Raw genomic sequence first — 25,291 nt, 5'->3', positions numbered from 1 at the left:
AGGTGAAATGACTTGCCCAGGGTCACCCAGCAGGCCAGTGACAGAGCCGGGAATAGAACCCGGTGTTCTCTGTCCTGTTCTCTGTCCTGTGTTTTAAACACAAGACCATCCTCCATCCCTGTTAAGCTCACCCTGGGTGATTTAAGTGTTGTGTCAAACGGTTCAGTGAAAATTGATTGGATTAAAACACAAGCCCAAGATATTTAGAATTCCAGGAGACATTACCAACCAGTTTCTGAAGATTTTGAAATGGAACCAATTTTGGCTCTCACCATCTGATTTTTGTATTGTAACAAACGAACCAACAGAGATACAATAATAGCTCGTATAGAAAAGGATCATCGCTAATTGTATATTGTTTAGCTGAGCACTGCACATAAAGTTGTTACAAGCATATATTAAATATATTCAGTAATCTTCCGGTTACAAGACTTCTGCAAAACTACTTTGTCTACTCCTTCAAATGTGTTGTGATTCTAAATGCTTGAAACGGAAATAATACAACCATTGACTTGGAAAATGGTTTGTGCATGTTTAACGTCCTCAGCACTAAGACCTGATGTGATTAACATGTATAGTAATTTAGGGTAATGGCACACATGAAGGCTGGCCTAGATTCTCGTCTTTTACATTAGGAAAATTATCTCTATTCTGTATTGCATGCAATGATACTAAGAGAACATTGTCATGTAATTGGTATTTACTAATACACGGCATATCATCGTGGCAGCTGGATGCATTAAATACCTTTTTTTTTTAAATCCATGAAAGTTAAATAAGCCACCCTCAAAAGATGACAGATCGGTGAGTTTTCTTTGAAATATTTGCTCTTAAAAGGTTATTCAATGGTCTACTTCTAACACAGGCCTTTGAGCAAGGCACTTAATTTTTTCTTTCCCTTAAGTTCTCCATCTGTAAAATAAGTTCTCCATCTTTGTAATGCACAATGAGATTTATTGATGGAAAGGCATAGCATAAGTCCTAGACCAGGGGTTCTCAAACTGGGGGTTGGGACCCCTTGGGGTCGCGAGGTTACTACATGGGGGGTTGCGAGCTGTCAACCTCCATCCCAAACCCCGCTTTGCCTCCAGCATTTATAATGGTGTTAAACATATATAAAAAATGTGTTTTTAATTTATAAGGGTGGGTCGCACGCAGAGACTTGCTATGTGAAAGGGGTCACCAGTAAAAAATGTTTGAGCCACTGTCCTAGATGGTATTACTGCATACAGCTTAGAACAGTCCTTGCTAACAGAGAGCAATCTGTGCAGGGTAATTGCAGTGAATTATAGAAGCCGTTCACTATTTTGATGCTTCTACTACTGTGTAAGTATGCTTATTAGAATAAAATGTTTCATAAGGTGTTTAAGGTATGTAAAATATTCACGTTTCTTTTAGAATTAACACTTTTTTTTTTTTATTCTCTAGAATTTATTGTTATCCACAATGGCATTATAACCAACTACAAAGATCTGAGAAAATTTTTGGTAAGTAAAACTAGCTGTGTCTCTAAGCTCTGGGATAAAGTTATAATGGCACCTAGTGCTGGTTAAATCTCAAAGTCCTTGATTAGCTGCCTAAATTTCTTGCTACTGTGGTGTGGAAACCACAGGTGGTAATAGTGCCCAGCGATTTTAACATACGAAACTGGAGATTCTTCTGAGACAGCTGAAGACTTCATGGTGACCATGGGATTATCTCAGGTGGCCATAAACTCAGTTCATGTGGCTGCCCATGCTTTGATCTGGTTTGTGGGTGGAGAGTAGAAATTGAAGGGATGGAAATTACCCCTCAAGTCTCATGGACTGATCATACCTTCATGTGTATGAGGTTGGGAATCTTCTCTTTCAGGATGAAGGATCTGTTTTGATGCTCTGGCCTTTGGAGGGTAATGGAAATTGCATTGCCAGCTGACCATTCTGCTAACAGGACTTCATAATCCTTTGATCTTTGCTATTGACAGAGTTGCTCCCCCGTGCCCTGTACCCAGTTTCATACATCCAAAGCACCCTGATTTATGGGTAGCGTGAGACAGATTATACAAGAAAAAAGACTGTTGTGGAGATATTTGTTGTGCACGAGACTGGTTGATATGAATTCTTGTCTGAATTGTTTTTCCTTACTTAGGGAGCTTCTTAAATAGGGGCAGTCTATGCAGTTACTGTTTTTGTGTGTCCTGCAAGACTCTCCTCTGTTGTCTACATTAACAGTGAACAGCCCCATCACATCTCATCTGCAGATCTCCCTTGCATCCACTCTGATGCCATCCCTTACTCTTTTCCTTTAATTTCTCACTCTGCTCTGTCTCCTACCCTTCACAATACAAACATGCTTTAGTCTCCCCATCTTAACAACAAACAAAAAACCTTGAGCCCATATGCATCTCCAGCTACTTCCCCATCTCTGCCTCTTCCTTTCATCTCTAAGATCACTGAATTTGCTGTGTACAATCACTGTCTAGAGTTCTTCTCCAGTCCTGTTTCTGCCCCTCGCGCTCCACTGAATCTGTTCCCACCAAAGTGTCTAATGTCGTCATCTCGTGTCTTGATTTACTACATTCTTGTCTCTAGCCTTGACAAATATCCATTCAGAATCTGCTCCTATCCATTCAGAATGCTGCTGCCAAGATAATTCTTCTAGCCTGTCACCTTGACCATGTCATCCCTCTACTGCTTCCCCTTTCTCCAGCTCATCAGACATAAGCTAATTGTCTTCACTTTCAAGGCCCTTCACTGCTTATCTCCACCCAACTATCATCTTTCATTCACTATCAACTCCCAACTCCGATCGGCCCATGATTCCAGCCTCCATCATCCACTTGTTACATTTTCAAACTAGCACCTTTGTGCTTAAAAGGAGCTCCTTGTAAACATCTGCAAAGCTACCACCCTGTCCTCCTTCAAAACCCTCCATGATGCTTACAAAAAACTTGACAGCAGTTAAGGTGCTGGTGTGCTGAGACCCGCTGCGTATCAGGCTGACCACTGTTGTCTCATTATTTCCTTGTACTCTTCCATCTGTCAGTATCAATCTTTGTCTCTTGTTTTACACTTAGATTGTAAGCTCTTTGGGGGCAGGGACCATCTCTCTCTTCTGAGTTTGTGCAGTGCCCAACACAATGGGGTTCTGGTCCATGACTAGTGCTTCTAGACATTACAAATAATGAACAGTAATAACAACCTGGGGTTTTTTGGTTTGCTTTCAGGAAAGCAAAGGGTATGATTTTGAGTCTGAGACCGACACAGAAACCATTGCCAAGCTTGTCAAGTACATGTACGACAACCGCGAAAGTGACGACATTAGCTTCACCACCTTGGTGGAGAGGGTTATCCAGCAACTGGTAATATATTAATTAATTTTAAAAATCGGTTGATTCAAACTTTTTTTTTTTTTTTTTTAGACCCAGAGGCAATGCTTCTGGTGGTGTCTCACATGAAAATAAAAGCTATGCTAAAATATTTGAAAGTTGGAACACTGGAATTGCAATACTCAGCTGACTAATGGTCAGTCTAGTCCAGGGGTCTCAAACTCAAATGACCGCGAGGGCCACACGAGGACTAGTGCATTGACCCGAGGGTTGCATCACTGACACCCTACCTCGCTGCCCCTGGCCCCGCCCCCACTCCACCCCTTCCATGAGGCCCTTCCCCTGCCCCGTCTCTTCTCCACCACCTCCTCCAAGCGGTTTTAATAATATATATACACTCAATAAAGCCCCCCCACTGCACTGGGCTGCACCACCACTCCACTCCTGCTCTGCCTCTTCCAGGGGTGGCAGGTTTGTAGAAATTTTGGTGGTGCCAAAAACCTGCCCCCCCAAACTCTGCCGCCACCTGCGTAAGGCTCTGGGAGGGAGTTTGGATGGGGGAGGGGGTCTGGGGTGCAGACTCTGGGATGGAGTTTGGGAGCTGGATGCAGGCTCTGGGCTGGGGCAGGGGGTGGGGGTGCAGGCTCTGGGATGGATTTTGGGTGCTGGGTGCAGGCTCTGGGCTGGGGCAGGGGTGGGGGTGCAGGCTCTGGGATGGAGTTTTGGGATAGGAAGGGGTGCAGGGGTGAGGGCTGTGGGGCTGGGGATGAGGGGTTTGGGGCATTGGAGAGGCTCAGGACTAGGGCAGGGGAAGGGCAGCCTGCCCTGACCCTAGTGGAGGGGGGCACTAGGAGCCTGCGGCAGCAAGTGATGCCAGAAGCTGGCAGAGCAGAGTGTGAGCTGCAGGCTCCGGGGCAGTGAAGGGGCAGCAAGTGAGGCTGGGGGACACTCGGGGGAGGTGTGTGGGGGCGGCAGGTGGGGCCGGGGGAGAGACCCGGCCCCAAACATTGGGGAGCAGCGCACGGGGAGCTTAGCTGCCACATAAAATAACTCGGGGGCGGGGGGGAGGGCTGGGATGTGGGGAGTTTTGCAGCGACAGGAAGTAACGGGGGGGGGGGGGGGAGCTTGGCGGGCCGCAGGGAAGAGCTCCGCGGGCCGCATGTTTGAGACCCCTGGTCTAGTCCAATAGGCTGTCTGTATTCCATATTCTTCAGTGAGTAGTGCAAGAAATCCCATAATGGACAATTAAAGAATAACCTGTACAGAGATGTTTCTTCCAGGCAATCCGTGTTTGGTTTATGTCGTGAAGCGCAAGAATTTATATTCCTATCTAATGTAACTATGGATATTGTTCATATAAATGTTTAATCCTGCTAAGCTTATAGGCCAGATCTACATTGTAAACTTGTCACTAAGTCACAATTTAAAGCCCTGTCTTAGGAGAGCATTCCTATTTAGGACAGGATTTAAGCTTGTGCTTAAGTCCCATTGGCGTCATTGGGACCTACTTAAAAGTAAAGCCTGTGTTTCCTTTGCTGAATCTGGACCTAAGGTTAGTTGGTTGTAAAACTCCAGTAATGGAAGAAATGCTGACCTCTTGTGGAAACTTTCTTGAAAAGCATGTATGTTTACCTGAGATTTTTTTTATTAATATGCACAGTCCTGTGCATAAAAACAGTTAGTTTACTTCCTCCTGGTGCTTTTTTGTTCTGGAAACAATTAATGTTAATAACCATGGAATGCCAGGGAAATGGCAGCAGCCCAAGGCCATGCACAGATTTTCCATGGTATGTGTTCCAAGTGGCAAACAATTTTGCGAACAGACGCAGGTCAAGCAGCGCAAAGATTTGTTTGCTGAATCCTTGGTGTAGTACGTCAGCTCACCAAAATCTGAATTGGTGTAAGAGCTTTTCTAGTGGTAGGCAGTTAAGCCTAACCAGGGAGTCCTGTTTTTTAAAAATAACTGGCTTAGAACAAGCGAATTAAGGGGGATGGTTTCAAAACTAGGCACCTGAAATAATCAGTGACCATGAAATATGTGCCAACAGGCAGTTGTTTTGTTGAACAAGAATGTTCTTATGGGTGCAGGTTACATGCTGGTGTTTGAAAAATGTGGCTGTAAGTGTAGTTTGAAATGGTACAATAATTTGTATATTTCGCCTTTCTTTCCAGGAAGGTGCTTTTGCCCTTGTGTTTAAAAGTGTCCATTACCATGGTCAAGCAGTTGGCACCAGGTAAAGATTGCTATTGTATCTCTCAATAGACAGTATTCCCCTTTTAATCACAATCAAAGCAAATACATTTTTAACCCCTCTCCCTTCTTGCTGATGATGGCTGGTGTATCAGTTAGAGGAGAGTAACATAGAGGATGCTCTTACGCACTGTGTGAGAATCTGAATTTTCTGTGTTGCATGCTTTTTTCTCCTCTTTCCCCCATCTCAGCACAAAATGCTTCAAAAGACCTCTTTTGGAGAAATACTTCAGTACCAGATTCGTGGTCAGAATCTCGCTTATACTCACATACAACTGGTCTGAAATAACCTAGGTCTCTTGGCTTTTGGGGGCATGCCACGAGGCAAATCGGGTTGTGAAGGCTGCTGTGGAGGTTGGCCTTGGAGAGAGAAGTCAGATTTGTGGGTCGGGGACTTGTTTTTGTAATGGATGGCAGTGGCACCTAAAGCCTTGGAGGGACACCCCCTTTATTTATTTATTTATTTATTTATAATAAATTGGGCTACTTTGATTTTTCCAGTGTATCATGCGAGTGCCTTAATAGGACCTCTAAATCCCACACGTAGACTTTCAAAAGCCAACCAAGAGATTTAGCCACACTATTCCCATTAATTTTAACTCAAGTGTGGCTAAATCCCTAATAAGCTTTGAAAGCCTCAATTTTAGTATCTGCCATTAGGTGCATATAATGGGTAATAACCATTCAAAGTACTGGCTTGAGCATTCAAGTGCAGGATTTCAGTGCTCATATTCGGGAATCTGCCCCAGTTTTAAGTCTTTGTTGCTTTTAGCCTTTGCCTTCATATCTCATTGTCTAGCTCTGTTCCTGGAAAGGGTGAACGCTAACTTTGTATTTTCCTTTGGGGAAGGTTAGTGTAACTGAGATCAGAATTTTGTCCTATATCTTGCAGCTTTCTTCACAATGAATTGGTTAATGAGATTCAGTAAAACAAGCTGGATGAGGTTAATTGGTTTAGATCCCATGGTGTCGAACAACAGTCCCTCGAGTTTCAGGTTTCTATGTTGAAGCTCCGTGTATCATCAGTTACAGCTCCATGTTTCGTTTGCAGACGAGGAAGCCCCCTGCTGATTGGAGTTCGAAGTGAACACAAGCTCTCCACTGACCACATTCCAATACTGTACAGAACAGGTAAATTAGAAGTGACTTTCTCTTTAAGTTATATTGGTACATTATTTAAAATGATTATTTTCCACTGATTGTGTGAAGTTATTTTTCTTTCTTGTTACACTTTCAGCTGTGCAATCTATGGATCATTCTGTTGGTGGAATATCCATAGAAGCGGAGAAAGGTGCCTACTTGAGACATCCCTTTAATACTACAAGTTCTGCTGGTTTTTTCTTAGAAAAAGAATTGAAAATAAGGGAAATTAGAACTGCCTCTTTAGTATGTGGTTATTGCTTTCCATGTAGCAAAATGAAACAAACCAGAAGAAAAGGATTTCTTCTTTATAGAACACCACAAATAAATACAAAACCCCCCACCTTTTCCCCAAGTTTCAGTGTTCTAGTGATTCTGAACATGTACATAGTACATTGTGAGCGTTAACTTAGCTAACTGATGTTTTAGGTATAGGTTCTTTCTTGAGTTCCATGCGGCATTATTCACTGCATGAAAGAGTGAATAAGTTTAAAAAAAAAAAAAAAAAGTAAAAACAATGAAATTAAACCCCATTGGAATTAGAAACCACTGTCATGCTGGGAAAGCTTGTCACCGAAGCAGAACTGTGTTTTGAGCAAAATGTAGTTCATCTGATCTACAGCACATCATGGATACAGTGAGGTTCGAATTGCGGCTTGGGTTTAATTCCCTTTTGCTCCTTGTATCCGGACTCTTTTTTACAAAAATCTGTGTGTTTTGAGTTTGGGGTGTGCCTTTAGCTGCAATGATTCATTATTTATTAACAATCTAATCTGTTTTCTCAAGTACTCCATTTCTGTTTTAAAAATAACCTTTCACTTACGATCTGACAAAATGTTCAGCTAAATTAGGAGAGTTCTCTATTAAAGGAAAAGGATGGGGCGTGATACTCACCTGGTGTAAATCAGTAGGACTTCATTGTCAATAGCATGTGGTTGCAAGAATAGTCATTTCAGTGGTTGAAATGTGTGGGCTTGTGCCAGTGGAGAATTTGAACCTCAATGCTATTGAAGTTCTTCCTGTGCCAATAGCTCACCCAGGTAACCTTTTATTAACTACATCCCCTTGTAACCTGGGGACAACTGATTATTTGAGTGGACAGTGGTTACAATTATATTTAATACAAGCCAAAGGAGAGGTGGTGTGCAAAAGTTTGTTGTTCCACATGTTCAACAGGTTTCCCTGGAAGTTAGTGTTAATGGGTAAAAATTGCCTGCATCCCACGTTCAAAAGTAACATAGGCATTTAAAAACCAAAGTCCGTTGACTTTAAATGGGACTTAGTTTCTTTGAAAATGTCTTTGACCTTTGACAATTTTACCCAAAGCCTCAAGTTAAAATAGAGGGGGAGGGGGGAATAACCCAGAACTAACCGAATTCTGGTGAAAGCGCAGCCTAAGATTTGTGGTGTAGCACGGACCTAGAAGTACAGTGTGCTGACTCCACAAGGTGTTAAGACTTCATCGTTGCATAGGGCTGAATGTAATTTTATGTAGGTACGTCCTAATGGGATGCACATGCTTGGAATAGCGAGTGACCTCAATAAGATGGGAGGGTTTTGAAGCTACGGAGGCAATCGTGGACCAGGTGCGGTAGGGCTCCTAGTTATTTGAAGTGTAAGGAGTAGGTGATTTCTGCTTCCTTCCATCTTTGTACGCATAGATAAAGATTCTGTGGCATGCCAGTCTGTCTAGTTAAAATGCAATAAACTGGTTGGTTTCTCACTTTTCAAAAACATTTCACACCTGTGGTAAGAACTTCTGCTGACAGCCTGGGCATGATGCGCTGCTCTTCCTTTCTTAACTGGCAATAGGGTTTCATATTATCCCTAGGAATTATCTATAATGGACGGTGGTTTTAGTCAAAGACAGTGACATTAACATATGCCACTCTGTCTTTGCAAGTGCCTCTTAAAGCAATTTCAAATGTAGCCTTGCTCAAGTAAGCATAGAGAATATCTCCTATTAAGTAGAAGCTAATACTAATCTGTGCTATGTTTGCATTTTAAAACTAGCATATGCTTAAAATTGCTACAGTGGAGGTTGATATGGTATCAAAATATGCTCAGCAGTTTTTCCTCCGAGGGATTTTGAAGTGCTTGTTTTATTCTCCCCGCCACCCCCAATTATCTGCAAAATCTCCCCCTCTTTTTGGTCTGTGATGCAAGCCCTGAGTAGGCAGTAGCAGTCATTGTTCTGAAGGCGAGGGATTGCTGCTGTGTTGCTGTTAGAGCCTAAAAAGTGGCAGCCAGGCAATCCTTATCAGTGATATATCCACTGATGATATGCAGCTGGCTTTGGTTTGCTGAAACTGAACTTCTTAAGTGCTGATGATGAAAAGATTGAATCTAATGGAAAGCAATGCTGACATAATAAAGATGATGCAGTGAAATGTCCTACCTGGGGAAAGAAAATCTGCATGCTTCAATCAAGGGTGGGCGGTTTATTTGGAGAATGGCCACTAGCACCATTGCTCTGCCTTTTCTGGTGGTTGTGTTCTTTGTTTTCTGATTTGCAAACTGAAAGGAACATAGAAATCTGAAGCGCTCTGAACTGTTGGTTTAGTGGAACTTCCTTATGTTCCCTCAGTATTAACATGAAAGCAATATTTTTGATTTTAGAAAAAAGTTTTTGGAAAACTTAACTAAATTGCAGCTGTATTGATCTGAATATTAGCTATTGTTGTGGGGGGAGGGTATTTAAATCAATGAAGTACATGTTCTGTAATTAAAATGTTACCCAGTTTATGCTATTTTAGTACAAGTAAAATAATCAGGCCTGTAGAGTGTATTCCTTGTAGTATATGTCAACTTAAAATTTGTCATCCTTTAATTTTAGACAGAATAGAAAAGAGAAACTTGTAGAATAACCCATCTATCCTCTGTGACTTCTCTTTATCACCCCCTGCCGATGCAAGGTTGCTCTCTCTGGCATGTTTAGTGTTTTGTCCAAGCTCAAATGTTAAGCAACCAGTCTTAGCCACTTCTCTCAGACTATACTACAGTCTTAGTCTTCACTGGTAAACAATTTCTTGAAGTTAAGAAAAAAAAATTCTAGAGCAGGTTAAAAAATGTTGAAATACTAGAGGGAATTTTCAGTGAAATTTTAGGCTTTTGGAAAAATTTCTACCAACATCCCAAAAATGTCTCCTACAGCTCATTGCTGTTAGTCACGCCTCCTTGGACCAACAGAAATAATTCCTATGAGCTGTTAAATCTGACTGCCCAGACTGCAGGCTGCCAATGTTACAAGCTTAGACCAAAATTATGAGAAGCTCATTTGTCAGTTGCTCCACTTCTGGTCTCGCACGAACAGTACTGAGCTCTTGTACTCCGTGGCCATTGTACAAACGCTAATAGCAAATGGACCAGGAGAAAGAGAGTTTGCTTTTGGTGTGGAGAATTTTTATTAAACATGGGGATGTAAAGTAGAGAGAGTCCCGCTTGCCTCTCAAACACCACGGTGAGTGTGCACAGCAGTTGTTAAAAAAGAAAAATGTTTAAACTTGTAAGCAGGACAGAGTGAGTGAAAAAATATGGGTATCTAATAAATGTGAAACCTTGTGAAATGATTTTTGAGTCATTTTTCAGAATAGAATCGTACAGAGACTTCCTAGTTTAGTTCTTTTATTGAAGTTCTCTATAGACACACTACAAGTATGGAACATATCAATAGCATGTTTAATGTCAAGTAGATTTAATCCAAAAAGCTTTCAGTGCCGTGTAAGCAAACTAAGAAAGGGCTCGAGAATGGGAACAAATAATGTTACCCAGAAAAAAAATCCTGATCACTTTTGCTAAGCCTATTTTCATCAGTGTTAAATTGACTATAGCCCCTTGATCTCAACCAAAATGTGAAGTGTTCAAAATAATGCTTCATGTTGGTACTGTGAGTTGGGAACGGTGATCAAGATTGACACATTGCAGCGTGTGTTCTTTATTGTGGAAGTGTATGTGACGCTGATTGCTAATACAGTGTATAACATTAAAGGTAAAGACAAGAAAGGAAGCTGCAGCCTCTCCCGTATCGACAGCACCACCTGTCTTTTCCCTGTTGAAGAGAAAGCTGTGGAGTACTACTTTGCTTCTGACGCGAGGTGAGATTCTTCAGCATCTTTAGTGGATTCCAAGACAACTGTTGACATGCCCTTTAAATTTAGAGCCCTAATGGGTAACCTGGGTTACAACTGTTACTTTATCAATACTTAGCAAAGGGTGCGTAACAACTCTCATAGTATCTTACAAACATCAACTAGATGTCACTTACTTGCCATTCATAAATTGCATGCCCCTCTTTACTGATGCCGGGGAGGGGGTGAAAGGCAGCTTAAATAAGACTTTGTTAAAGAAATGAAGACTTATCGCTTCTCGGCTCTCTGTGAGCTGAGGGGTGAAAACATTATTTACTGTGGCATTGTCCTAGTACAAGTTAATCAGTTAATATGATTCCAGAGATGAGTAATGGGAATCTTGTGAAGACAGTGGCCTAAATTAAAAAGACAGACCCAGAAATTATGAGGAGAATTGTGCAGTTCTTCTAAGGACTCTGTGCATGCCTAATTCCCTGTATCCCCTAAAAAGTCTTTTATGTTAACCCTACTGGAGGGTAAAAGTTAATGGTAAAAAACTAACCTTGTTGAATCCTTGGTGAAACCGTCGGTCTTTAGCATGTTAGTAAAGTAACAGTGTTTGTTCCAGAAACACATGTAAGTGTGACCATAATTGACTTCTGCAGCTCCTTTCATCTGAGAGTTTTGAAGAGCTTTAAGGATACAGCCTTAGGATACCCGTGTGTCTTTTCCCCCTTTTACACAGAGATTAAGTGACTTACCCAAGGCCATTTCTATGCTAGGTAAACAGGGTTAACTATAACCAGCTGATGTATTTAAATATGGTTTGCCCTGTCCAAAGTCGTGTTTAAAATCACATCAATTAAAAGCTTGTATTTTCAAACCTATTTTTCTAGTGTAGAAATGGCCCAAGTCAACAGCGGAGGTGGGAATAGAATCCAGTAATGCTGGCTCCCAGTCTGCGGCTTGCAACAATTAGACTACGCTGTTGCATAATACACTTTGCCTTAGGAATTCATAGAGATTTCTAAAAGTGGGGCCTTAAATTAATCAAATAATGACACACTAAAAAGTGAACTGTGCAACTTCTTTAAATAAATTTCACGTTCGATTAAGGACTCAGCTCTAGCCCTCATCTCCTTTGTGAAGTAGTGTCCTATGGCAACTGGTCTATTCTCTTTCTAGTGCTGTCATTGAGCACACCAACAGAGTGATTTTCCTTGAAGATGATGACGTAGCAGCTGTGGTGGACGGTCGTCTTTCTATCCACCGGATCAAACGCACAGCGGGCGACCACCCTGGGCGTGCAGTCCAGACCCTGCAGATGGAACTTCAGCAGATCATGAAGGGTAAAAGTTCTTCACCATTTCCTCCATTTAAATATAGGGCCATTCCCTGCCATCGGGAACCAGTGGTTTAATAACCAAAACTGTGGGGCTGACGATTCTCTTTCCCATTCAGAAGCATCCCTTGTTTCCCAGATTGGTCCCCAAGAGAAACTAGAACTTGCCCTTTTGGATTAGACCATGAGTCCATCAAGTCTGGTGTCTGATCTCCAGCAGTGACCAATTCCTGATGCTTTGGTGAAAGGTGAAATAACAGCATCATGCACCTTCCTGTGACACGATCATGTACAGGAGTGAGAAAAATCACTCCTGACCATTCTGACAATCAGCATGTTCGCCCCCATGTGTTCACCTGTTCATTGCATTAATAGTATAACAAAGTTTCCATTGTGTGTGTGTGTGTGTGTTTTTTTGTTTTTTTAAGGTAACTTCAGTTCATTTATGCAGAAGGAAATTTTTGAGCAACCAGAATCTGTTGTTAACACAATGAGAGGAAGAGTCAACTTTGATGACTACACTGGTAATTTAAATTAATCCTTTTACAGTTTTAAATCTAGCGCCTGCCAAATTTGGGGTGGGGTGATACAGAGTAGATGTGTGGCCTAAGAGAAGGAAGTTCTATATCTATGTAAGAAGAAGTGCCATTACGTAGAAGGGACCTTCCATAGCTGTGTCAGGAGAGTTCATTCTCTCTGCTGACAAACTTGCCATATATGATGGCTTCTACTATGTGGGCGCCTTCTCTGCTAAGAAACAGACTGAGACGCTTCAGCTCTTTTAACCTAAGATGATATACAACCATCAGAGGGGCCCCGGAGATCAATGGGTTATGTGTGTCCTTGAGCGACTTGGCCATCGTGACTTTTTCATCCACATCCGTTACAGTGAATCTGGGCGGGCTGAAGGATCACATCAAGGAGATTCAGCGGTGTCGGCGTTTAATCCTGATTGCTTGTGGGACAAGCTACCATGCCGGAGTTGCGGTAAGTGGTTGTCACTGTTTCCTTGCAAACCTTGGCTGAATTAGCTGCTGCTATTATGAATATTGAGCAGGTTAATGACCAGTCAGTTGTACTGTAGAAATATACACTCGGGCCAGATTTTCAATGGTGTTTAAGGAGCCCAAGTCCCCTTGACTTTGAGTGCCTAAGTCACTTTTGAAAATTGCACTTAAGTGCTTATGAAAAGTTTACCTGTAGTTTTCTTTATTCCTATAGCAAACTTCTGAAAACAAAACTTCTCATCATATGGTAAAATTGGCAAGGAAAGGGACAATGTAATAGTGAGAAGGCTTCAGAAAGTTAAAAGCTCTCAGAGGGGCACATCTGACTTGCTCCTTTGCTATTTATATATGTTCTAGGGGAAGTTCTATGGCTTGTGTTGTACAGGAGGTCAGACTAGATGATCATAATGGTTCCGTCAGGCCTTGAAATCTATGCAGGCTTTGATGGAACATCAAAGAGCCATTCACAATGCAGTGGTTCTACTTTATGCCACAGCATTTCATAAACACTTGCAGATTCAGGGCCGAGTTCAAACCATGTGTAACCCTGCTCCTCTGAGATACGATATAATCGCGGGGCACGAAGGTACGGCTCTAATTCAAACATTGTTGGGTCGCAGCATGAGAGCCCATATGCCTGGGATTCAAGATAATCCATACATTTGCTAAGGAATTTAATTTTTTTAAGGAAGATTGTACATTTAAAAAAAAATCACACTTAAACCAAGCTGCATTAAATTCGTTCTTGAGAACCTGAAAATGAAACGGACACTCATCTGGCTAGTTTCATGATTGAGAGTAAGGGTCCCTATGCTGAGGGGCCATTTGTGGCTTCTGGATTTGTACAGTACAGTGGAGTCCTGGTCTATGGCTAAAGCCCCAAGGCCCTCTTGTAATACAAATAATTATAGAAGACCATCAAGGGCTGAAATAGGTTTTCAGTTTTGCCCCCATTACTGATTAGTGCTTTTGGGGTGCTTCAGGAATGTTATTTCCTAATGAACGCCCAGGTTGGAGTCTAGACGTCCTCTTCGGACAGGTTGCAGTGAAACAGATTTTGAAAAATAACTTTACTTTGTAAACAATTTTTGATATAAGCAGCTGTGTGGTGTTTGTCAATAGTACTCTACTTCAGTTTGTGGATCTGCCCCATAGATCTTTTTGCAGTGCCAAGGTCATAAGTAACCTTTCTTATTACTGATCTAGTGTGATTTAGAATCTATGTCTAGTGACTAGTCTTGGGTTATATTTTCATTAACCTGCATAATGGTATTTTGACTGTAATATTTTCCAGTGGTTGGCAATTTTGAAGGCTTCTTTTGTTAAAATGTGTTTTAAACACATTGTAACTTCCTGACATCTCTATTTTACCAGACTCGTCAAGTGCTAGAAGAATTGACTGAATTGCCTGTTATGGTTGAACTAGCCAGTGACTTTTTGGACAGAAACACTCCAGTCTTCAGAGATGACGTCTGCTTTTTTATCAGCCAGTCAGGTAGGGTCACTTCTGTACTACTAAGGAGAAATCCATAGGACCAAATTCTGCTGTCTGAGAGTAGGATTGCCTGGGGTATACACCAATGTAGAAATTGGCCCATAGAGAGGGAAAGGCTTATCTCATCCATCTTCATACCAGTGCAGGATACAAGTACTAGTGTGTTTTGTCTAGTCCTGTGGCAAAAATTGTTGTACCCTTTCGGTAGAGAACTTTTCCCCAGCCTAATAAAATAGAACTTATGATGTGGAATATCAGGTTAAACACTTATACATTTTCCCTTTTTAAATGTTTTCTTATTGTTCCTTTAAACAACTATAGGGGCCTCATCCAGTGGCTTTTGAAATATGTAATTTAACACAGAAATCATTACACAAGAATATCTAAAATAACAAATCACACATTGGAATGGAGCATAAGCTAAAACACACACTTAGGCTAAAGAATAAATGGTATCCTTAATGGGCTACATTACACTGAAACCAGATGGATAAATTTTTAATATTATAGGACATTTGCAACAAAGCAAGGTGATTATTCCCTTTTGTGGTGTCCTGTTATCTTGAACTTTAATATGAAAAGGCATATTTGGAAGGAAATAGCTTTTTTCCTTCTCTTTCCTGTCACTATATGCTAGGGGGAAAAAAATGCAGTGAAATTAAATTGTGTTATCAAAATACAAAAGCCACCAGTGACCAATTTAAAGTATTAATAAATTCTTAATCTTTACTACCAGAAAACTCTACTGAAAAACTAACTTGTTTCAGCAGTGTGTTTCCTTGGTGTATGTGCTGATAATTTAATCTTTCAGCCAGTTTGACTATTCCAACTTTCACTCATGTTTTGAGTACACATGTAGCTGCTGTTTTTCTCTAGGAACAATGGCATCTGTTTCTAACATGGTTCCTGTTTGCGAGTGTACCACAGGCACACGCGTCCCCTTAAAATTTGGATATAACCAATAAACAGGATTTCTCTGATATCTGCATTATTCTTGCTGTCTCATGAGAGCAGAACACTGCTGAATATCTCCAGATGCTAGAAAACCAAAGTAAATGGTGAGGTCACAAATACCCCTCCCTGCATTGTTGCTTTAGCCTTTTAAAAATTCTTCAGTCTGGTGGTGATCTAAGCATTATAGCATGCAGTCAAGGATTTCTGAATATTGCTACATCATAGTAAAAGTAGAATCTACTGATTTAACCTTATTTTTATTACCTCTTGATGCAGCTTATACTGTGCACATACAGTTAGAGGGAATGCCCCTTGGGGTATTATTTATTAATGCATTCCAGTAAGACATGGCAAAATTAAGGGATTTTTCTTTCTAATATTGGCTTTGGGGCGTAGCTCTGCATGCAATAGAAGTGGATCATCAATACAATTTTCTGCTTATTTGAATCAAGTTGTTCAGAGGCTGTAAATAGCTGCAGAATTGTCACACTTTGTCTCCAAAGAAACCCTGACTCTCTTCTTCCCCTCTGATGTAAACAATTGACTGAGCCAGCCCCATCTCATATAGTGCACCCCTAGGCCTTTGAGAGATTGTTTTTAAAAGGTTAAAATTGCATGGCATTTAAGCCAGACCCGGGCCAGATTGTGTGACCAAAATACCCCTACACTTAGACCAGCCCCATAGTTTTCTACAGGTGGTAGATACAAAACCATGTTTTTTAGGGGAGAGGAAATTTCTGGAGGAAACCACCAAAAATGTAGTTTTGACAGCTTGCAGCAGAACTTTGTAATAAAGAATATTGGGGGTTATAAGTATTCAAATATGACTAGGAATAAGGGCTGTCTTATGGGCCCAACTCTGCCCCTCCTCCCCATCTTGCCTTTAGAGTTTTTGGCAGTCTATTATTTTGAATTGGTGCATAGCAGGTATTATAAATTGTAGGACATTTATCCTTTGCATCTAAATGTTAACATGATTTAAGATATTGCATAGGTAGTATACTTGGGCCAAATTAACTTGCAGCTATATATATATATATATATTTTAAAGTATAGTGTTCTTTGCTCATGGTGAATTACTAATAACCAAGGCAAAAGAAGAGATCTATTTTCATTATAATTTGCAAGACATTTACCATTCCTGCTGAACACTTTCCATTACACTAAAAACTAATGGCACTCAAAGCATTGGGTAATTGCAAACTACAGTATCATCCTGAAACTTCCGCTGACCTATTTGACTTTGTGTCCTCCAGTGCAGAGTAGTAATAAGGCTTGCAATGATCTTGCCTATAACTGAACTTAAATTGTGACCATGTAAATTAATCTTTGCAGGCGAGACAGCAGATACTTTGATGGGTCTTCGATACTGTAAGGAAAGGGGAGCCCTCACTGTAGGAATAACTAATACCGTGGGCAGTTCCATATCCAGGGAGACCGACTGCGGTGTCCATATCAATGCAGGACCAGAGATTGGTGTGGCCAGCACAAAGGTGAATACCAAATAGATAGTTCTCGCATTCATTTAAAGTATAGTTGACTGTGCTTTTTATTCGAACTGAAGCTCTTTAACCATACTTAGACTGCATGGTACTTCACAGTGTGAGATTTTTAGCAGTTTATGTATTAGCCAGCTTCTGCACATTCAAAAAAACAACAACAACAACCCTCCCAGTTGTGTTGGTACAAATTGATTAAGACTAAAACTACTCCAGACTTCCATTGAGCCACAGAATGTTATGATGGAATAGTCTTAATATTTTAAGTCAGGGAACAAAGCAAATTCATTCTTTGATCCAAGGATGTGTAGATAAGAAAAAACTATTTAAAGAATAAGGCATTTTATTTTAAACTGTTTCAATCTTAGTACATGAGTCAAAGGAATTACAAATAAAATAGCTAAAATTGCTCAGTACACAACAGTAAATCTGATTATATACACGGACAAAGATTTTACATTGTGCATTTAAGATGGAGGAGTCTGTCACTGAGTAGCAGGGTTGCAGACTGCTGGGATACATTTTTAAGGGAATCAGGGAGTTTTAACAGAAGGAAAGAGAGAGAATTGTGGGACACCTTGTTACTACTTGGGTGGCTAACCACCATCTCACTTTTCCTTCCAAGTCTGTTCATATTTAAAGAGACCAGCTGTTTATTTTTTATAGAAAAAGTTAGTGGAACCCTATTTTTATTTAAACTTGTTTAAAATGTGCTAATTTAGTGGCTCTTGGCACATGTACAATTCACAATCCAGATTCTGCTATAAATCTGGAGTAATCATTCAAGTTGATGGAGTTACACCTGTAGAAGTGAAAGGAGAATCAGTCCTGTTAACATTAAAATCTTACTGTGATCCACTTAGTAGTTCCTCCAATCCCTCCTGCAGTTAAGACTTTCCAGCTGCCTCTTCAGGGACTCTTCCATGAAGCAAGAGATGTAAATCAAACTTTACAGCATGGTGTAATTTATCAGGCTGGGGCTGTGGTGGACTAACAAGTTCCAAATTTGAGGACCCCCCTTAAACTCCATGTTTTCAGCCCCTTCTCATTTACCCAAATGCTGTGTGATATTACAAGGAAAGAGGAGGTCGCTGCAGAATAGAATTGTGCAGACAATGTGCCTGCATAATTCACACTGAAGGCAGTGGTCTTAGCCCTTGGTAGACAATTTACATCTCTACTCTTCCTCTTCTCTGTGGTTGTTGTAGTGGCATAGTTATAGCTTGTACATCACCTTCATGTTCATACAATATCTGCCCCAATCTCTCACCGGGGCTGAATAAGAGAAACATGTATGAGAAAATGAAGGAGGCTTCCTCTAACTGGTGGACAAGGAGGAGCAGGCTTATTTACCCCACAAACTGCTATCTCAGGTTAGTTTCCAGAGCTGGTTGGCAGAAAATGTTTTGAAAGTTTTTCTGGTTTTTGTTAGGGCAATTTTCCAACATTTCTCTCATAGTTTGCCCCGGGTGCTCCGGCTGTGGTGCAGGTCACAAAAGAGGGGATTAAATGTCTGAATTATTCCGATGAAAGGAAATAGCTTCACTTAACGGCATACTAAAAGGTAGTAATTTTAGTAAATAGCTATGCACTTTAAAAAAAAAAAATTAAAAAAAAGGCTGTCTAACTATGGGGTTTAGTTGCCCTGGCTGATATAGTTGACCAAGGTACAGTATAAAATATTTGCTTGATAAAGTGCTTCTGCACTTTGACATCATCTCTCTTAAACTTAACTAAATCAAAGCAGATTTCAATCTGCTGCATAAATTCAGCCAAAAACCACAGTTGAGTTTAACAGTTCACTGGGGAATTTGATCATGGAAAATTCATGACTCTCTTGCAAAAACTCGTGTGAGCTATTTGTCCATAGACTTTTTTTGCATTGCCAACACTGTACTGTTTGTAGGTCACTGAAAACGTATTTTCTCTCTAGTGATGCAGAGACTTACCTGTATGTGCTGCAGTTTCAACATAGATTGATAACTAATGATCAGCTGTAGAAGACATTGCTCAGAAAATCCAATTTGAGAACATAAGAATCCAAAAGGCAGCCTTTGCTGGTGACAGAAAAAATCCAAGCACTGTTAACTGTACCAGTTAATACAAAAGAGCAACTTTAACCTTCAACTGTATACTGCCAAGTACAACGGTGCTAGGGTCTTAGATTTAAAAAACTTTTGCTGCCGAAGTTATAAAACTTTGCTGCATGACTAATTAGTTGATAAACTTGTTTTCCATAAATGATGATGGATGCATAGTTACAAAACTTTTTTCTTTGTACAAACTTTAGATAGTTAAATACATTTCTTGATTCTGCTAGTAGTAGAATGCCTGAATAGCAAAAAATGTCAACACAGGCAAACCCACTGGTTTTTTTTTTGCAGTTATATTGCACCTTTCTTTCAAGGATTTCAAAGCACTTTACAGATTAAGCCTTGAAAGAGCTATGTTTTACACTATTGAAGCAGAAGCTTGTTTAAGGATAATTACTTTCATTTGAAAATTTAGCTACAACCGATGAGTTCACTTGTTAATTTTAATTCCTGGTTTGCTTTGCAGCCAGAAATGAAAGTTATCATGTGTTTGTAAGATGTTGGGTTTTACTTTATTATACAGCCTAAGAAAGGTGCAAAAGCTCAATCTGCAGTTCCCTGGCTCATTCTGTGCAGTTAAATATTTACCTTATGACAATTTGAGTTGAGCAGTCCTCCTCTTTAATTCTTGTTTTATAAGAAGTCAGTTAAAAATTGCAAGGTGAGATTGTTCGCTACTATCTAAAAAGGCCAGACAAGGGGAAATGTTTGTTAGTCAAACTCTTTGGATTGAAATATCTTGATTAAACTCTCAGGTCAATAATCCAAAAAATTTTCTAGGAAAAAAAGCTGATGTTTAGCTGTTGTAATTTTAACCTTTTTGTTAATCTTTTCTTCTTTTAATGGCTGTATCAGAATTTATTACCCTAGAGATGGAGGGCATGATAGTACTAGTTACACCTCCAACTTTCATCCTGGTCCAGCTGAACTCAATGGGATTTTTGCCATTGACTTTAATGGTATCAGCCTTTATTCAATAAGTGCAATAAAAAGTAAATTCTCTCATTATGTGATATCAAATCTTCCACTTAACATGCCATGAGATAATAGCAAACTATTTACTTTGCACTGTTCTTGAACACTAAATGTGTGTGTGTGTGTGTTAGCTAAGGCAGTTAGGAATGAAATTGTTGCACAATTTGAAGAGATGTCTTGCACATTTCAGTTGCTTGTTTCCTTACTTAATAAGGATAAAAGGTTCATTTTTATAGCTTGAAGTGACTTTCATGATAAAAACAGAACAAGCAGTTTCAAACTAGACTTTGATTTTAAGGGGACCTTTAAAAAGAAAAAGTTAACTCCTGAACCAGTTAAATGTATAGTTTTTAATGGGCACATTAAGCCACAAAACTGGTGTTTTCTCCCTTTAGCCGCTGATGGCATTACAGCCCTACAGCAGTGCTGTCTTAATTGTGGTGGTCTCCAGCTGTTGCCCAGGCTACATTAATTTCACAAAGCCATTGTTTGCAATACGGCATCTTTACGATACTTTTAAAATCTTAGCTATTAAAAATGATCCCAAAGCCTTGGACTTGATTTTCACTCATGTTACGTTCCTTTTATGACACTGACTGTGTAAATGGACCTTACCATTTACGCTGGTTGGGATTTTCAAAGGTGCCACTGAAATTCAGTGCTTAAACAGGCACCTAATTCCCTTAAACCCCCAGACATCATTCTTTTGACGAATGCAGGGTGCTCTTAAATAGCTTGTATAAATGCATGGTCCTAGAAATACAGATGTCAAAGTATTAAATTTGTGATATTTGGGCATATGAGGTTCTATATGTGTCAGACTCTGTATAGACTGGCTGTCTAATCCTCACAATCATAGTCAATCAAGTAATGCCATCATGTTTAGAAGCATAAGATATTTGTCTCTCCTCTTTAGGCCTACACTAGCCAGTTTGTTTCTCTGGTGATGTTTGCCCTCATGATGTGTGATGATAGGATTTCTATGCAAGAAAGACGCAAAGAAATCATGCATGGTCTCAAGGTCCTACCAGGTATGAAGCATCTTTCTTAATATTGCATTTACACTGTTCTTGCGGAGTGAAATTAAATGCTGCATAGATCTTGTGCCAGCCCTCTACCAAGAGATTAAGTTCCACTGGAAAATAGGGCATCAGGGCAAGATGAAGATAGCTGGTATATCCACATTTCAGTGTGAACTTTGTATTCTTCTGAATGAGAATCAGGTCCATCGGCAGAGCAGTGTAAAGGGGCTTTGGTGCCGGGGGGAAAAAAAAAATCAGGCTCACTAAATGCCTTCCTCTAATATTAACTGCAACTTTACAGTGGGGAAACAAGTTTGTTTGCTCCTGGTACTGAGTAAATGTGTGTCTCTGTCTCTTTAGTTTGTATTTTGGATTAACCCTTTGCCTCTTCCTAACTAATAGACTTGATTAAAGAAGTGCTGAGCATGGATGATGAGATCCAGAAACTGGCAACAGAGCTTTACCATCAGAAGTCGGTCTTGATTATGGGACGTGGCTATCACTACGCTACATGTCTTGAGGGAGCTTTGGTAAGGAGTTTCTCTTCCTTTAAAACCCCTCTCAACTGCCTTGGGTAGATCTGGATGATAAATGCACACCCACTGGCACTTAACTTGGATCTGAGGATTGTATGAGCTTTAAACATGGGTACCCTCTTGACATTATTAAACCTCATTGCCCTCCATTAATGCTGGATGGACTTTTACTTTTCCAATCACTGTGTTACTGCACTAAAGCTATGCCATTGGGTGAGTTCCTTTAATGACTGAGGGATTGTCTTTCAAGAGTGCTCAGTACCCATGTAATCGGGGCCAGATTTTCAAAACTGACCAGCACACCCTACAGTGCCCAGTGAAGATCTGGCCCTGTCTTCAGCAGGAGTTATGTGCTGCTACTATTGACACTTAATATTTCCTCTTCTCACACTTACACAGAGTATGACCTTTTCAAGCCCTAATACAAACATTAAGCCATAGTGCTCCTGGGAAGGAAGGTCGGTATTATCCGTTTTACAGATGGGGTTTAAAGAGAGACTTGGGGCAAGGGCAGCTGTGGGGATAGAACCCAGGAGGGCTGATGGCCTCTCTTCTGAGCCACTTGACCCAGATGCAGGTTTCCAGCCTGCTTTAGCTGACTTATGCAAACACCAGACTGGCCCAGAATTCACCAATAAACAATTTAGTTAAATCACCCTTCCCCTGGAATGTGGAGGTAGCTTTAGAGCTAGTTTCTTCCTATGATGATGCATCAACACCTCCCTATACTTGCTCAGTGTACTGAACAAGGGCCAAAGTGTAGCTTGATTAACAGGGATATCCTTCTTCCTCTCTAGAAAATAAAAGAAATCACATACATGCACTCGGAAGGCATAATGGCTGGTGAGCTGAAGCATGGTCCCCTCGCCCTGGTAGACAAGTTGATGCCTGTTATCATGATCATCACAAGGGACCATACGTATGCTAAGTGCCAGAATGCTCTCCAGCAGGTTATAGCGCGGCAGGTGAGTAATTGGAGATGGACGTGAATGGCATCATCCCAAGTCTAGAAGTTTAAATTGTTCCCTTCATTGCTAAATCTACTGTAAGCAGTTTTACGGTTCCTTTGTGGGATTTTAGAATGCCAGTTCAAGTCCAGCAGTAACAACTTTATTACCATCGAATGACTACTCAGTAGTCTTGGGCCAGTTAGAGCCCATGCCTAAAAATTGCACTCTGAAGTAAATAGTCTGATGGGGCTTTTAGGTATCTTGTCGAAACTGACACTTAAAAGGTAATAGTCTAGCGTATGGCTTATTGGTTTAAAGAGGTTTATCTTGAAAGTCCAAAACAAGATAATGCATCATTTTTTGTGAAGAAGACCGCTGTAATTTTTAAAAATGAAATGGTTCTCTCTATGTGGAAGTTCTATCTAAGTAATGAAGGAAAATGCAGGTTAGGCTCAAAGTCTTTTCAAAAAAGCAACATGGCAAATGTAAAATACTATTGCTATTCTCTCTTGCCTTGTTCTGGATTATTTTTAAGTGAAAGGTTCCTGCCCTTCTTGAGATCAGTGGGAGTTTTGCCAGGGATTTCAACACAAGCAAGTAAGGGCCCTATCAGACAACCTTTCTGGAGTATTGTGTATCTAACTCTGCCTGTTACTTGTTGACACTTCTCTTTCTTCCAGGGGCGACCGGTAGTGATTTGTGATAAGGAAGACACAGAGACAATTAATAATAATAAGAGGACAATCAAAGTTCCTCATTCTGTGGACTGTCTGCAAGGAATCTTGAGTGTCATCCCTTTACAGCTTCTGGCTTTCCATCTTGCAGTGCTCAGAGGATATGATGTAAGTACTATACTACCTTTAAATCCTTTATCGTCTATATACTCTCTAAAGGACTTATAGTAGATCTATTATACTGAACAGAACCCTATACAGTTCTTTGAATTTACTAGCACCTTTAATCTAATAGCGCATTATAACAGCGTTCACCTGACTCCTTAATGTGTGGCAGGCTAGAGCACTGTCCATTTACATCCTGGCTTGCCACAAACAAAGTCTTGTGTAGACAAGCCCCCTGGGTGCAGAAAATTAAGCTTAATTGCCACTTGAGCTAGATCAGAGAAGTTTCCTGTATTTTGATTTATTTACAACAATTCTCTTGGCTGAACTACTATTTCCTACTTGCAAACCCTAGTAAAGAATGTTTGAAAAATAGTTTCTCAAAGTCACGTTTTATAGCACTTTTCTTTGAAACTGCCACAAGTTCTCAGACTTGTAAGAGTTAACAATGAACTTACATGACATACTTAACTAAATGTACTATGCAAGTCCAACATTCAGTACAGGGGTTTGTTTTTACTGGTAATATGGTTACACTGATTACCTTTTCATGCTAAAATTGTAAAATTATTTTAAACTAAGGGAGACTGAATAGTTCCCTGCAGTAACTTCTGTGTTCTCCCTTCTTTAAAAGGATCACGGATACAGTGTCTCCAACTCCTACCCTTTATGCCTCAGATTAAACCTCTCTGAAGTAAATATTTTACAAAACACTAATAGTTTGAGCCTGTGCTACATAGGTGCAGGAGAGGCCTTGCAAGTGCAGTTTTGAAAACTGCAACTAATATGAAATTTTTTTTCATGACACGTTATTTGCTTGTTTGGACAAAAGCCTTTTAACAGATGCTAGTAACTTTAATATTGTCTTACCTGAACTGGCCTTTCATGAAGTGTAAAATAGTGGTATGTGTGGTCTTGCTTACAAAAATTCCATTTTTCTTTTTCTTTTTACAGGTTGATTTTCCAAGAAATCTGGCCAAATCTGTAACTGTAGAGTAAAAGCGCATCTGAATCTTAGGGGTATGGGGAAGTAAATGGAGAGACTTTTTGGGTACCAAAATACCTTGATTTTAAAGTCCCCTAGATCAAATCATCGTTTGTGTATAAAATCACCATAATTGTTACATTAGTGATTGTCAAATTGATTCCATATGTCATGTCAATAGCTTTGTTTTGTTGAAAGGTGTTCACTGGAGACTTGGTAATCTTTTAAAGGAAGCAGTCTGAGGGGCAATTTAATGAGATAATTTAGGTATAAATGAACCTTACTGAGATAATGCAATTGACTAAAGTATCTGCAGTGCCTCCGCTAGTGAAGGTACGTGCCAATGTCGGACACTGAAATTAGAGCTGTATTAGGCCATGAATGAGTCTACAGAGATTCAGACATGATGGTTTAGAAGAGATTAGGTCAAATTCTGCCCTGTTTACATAAAGGGAAATCCAGTGACTAATCAGAATCTCTCCTTAAATCCTTTTATATAAGTTGGTTAGCGAGCCTAAAATTAGCCTCAGAAAGGATCTGGTCTATGCCAAATGCCTAGCAACTGACAATCCTGCTGTTAGACAACATAACTATGGCGTTGTCACAGCTCATTCTAACATGTAAGTGAGAGCAGCATCTGACCCAATATTGGATAGTTTACCAAAATAGAAGGAACGTTCAAAGGCCCAGCATGTAATATTTGCAAACAATATCATCTCCTTGTTTTTTGGGGGGGAAAGAAGGAGAAATCTAGTGCTCCCACATGCGCATTGCAACACTAAAGAGAATCCCAATTTGGGTTTATTGTGCTGCTGCTGTTCGCAAGCAT

At 40.2% G+C, this 25,291-nt stretch overlaps 1 protein-coding gene across 1 annotated transcript in view; it reads left to right on the top strand.

Annotated features, from left to right (window-relative positions):
• GFPT1 (glutamine--fructose-6-phosphate transaminase 1) overlaps positions 1-24,476 on the top strand; it is a 54,845-nt gene extending 30,369 nt beyond the window's left edge. Inside the window, exons 5-20 of the mRNA XM_065398691.1 lie at positions 1,429-1,487; positions 3,206-3,340; positions 5,480-5,541; positions 6,610-6,689; positions 6,796-6,849; positions 10,687-10,792; positions 11,951-12,114; positions 12,536-12,631; positions 12,997-13,094; positions 14,489-14,609; positions 16,899-17,056; positions 21,047-21,161; positions 21,555-21,682; positions 22,486-22,653; positions 23,319-23,480; positions 24,432-24,476. Of these exons, the coding sequence (XP_065254763.1) occupies positions 1,429-1,487; positions 3,206-3,340; positions 5,480-5,541; positions 6,610-6,689; positions 6,796-6,849; positions 10,687-10,792; positions 11,951-12,114; positions 12,536-12,631; positions 12,997-13,094; positions 14,489-14,609; positions 16,899-17,056; positions 21,047-21,161; positions 21,555-21,682; positions 22,486-22,653; positions 23,319-23,480; positions 24,432-24,476 (1,751 nt within the window). The remainder of the gene's footprint in view (positions 1-1,428; positions 1,488-3,205; positions 3,341-5,479; positions 5,542-6,609; positions 6,690-6,795; positions 6,850-10,686; positions 10,793-11,950; positions 12,115-12,535; positions 12,632-12,996; positions 13,095-14,488; positions 14,610-16,898; positions 17,057-21,046; positions 21,162-21,554; positions 21,683-22,485; positions 22,654-23,318; positions 23,481-24,431) is intronic.
• Positions 24,477-25,291: the final 815 nt, after the last annotated feature.

This window comes from Emys orbicularis, chromosome 2 (genome assembly GCF_028017835.1).
Source record: "Emys orbicularis isolate rEmyOrb1 chromosome 2, rEmyOrb1.hap1, whole genome shotgun sequence".
NCBI lineage: Eukaryota > Metazoa > Chordata > Testudines > Emydidae > Emys > Emys orbicularis.
Note: the sequence above shows the minus strand (reverse complement) of the source record. Positions and strands in the feature narration are given on the sequence as shown.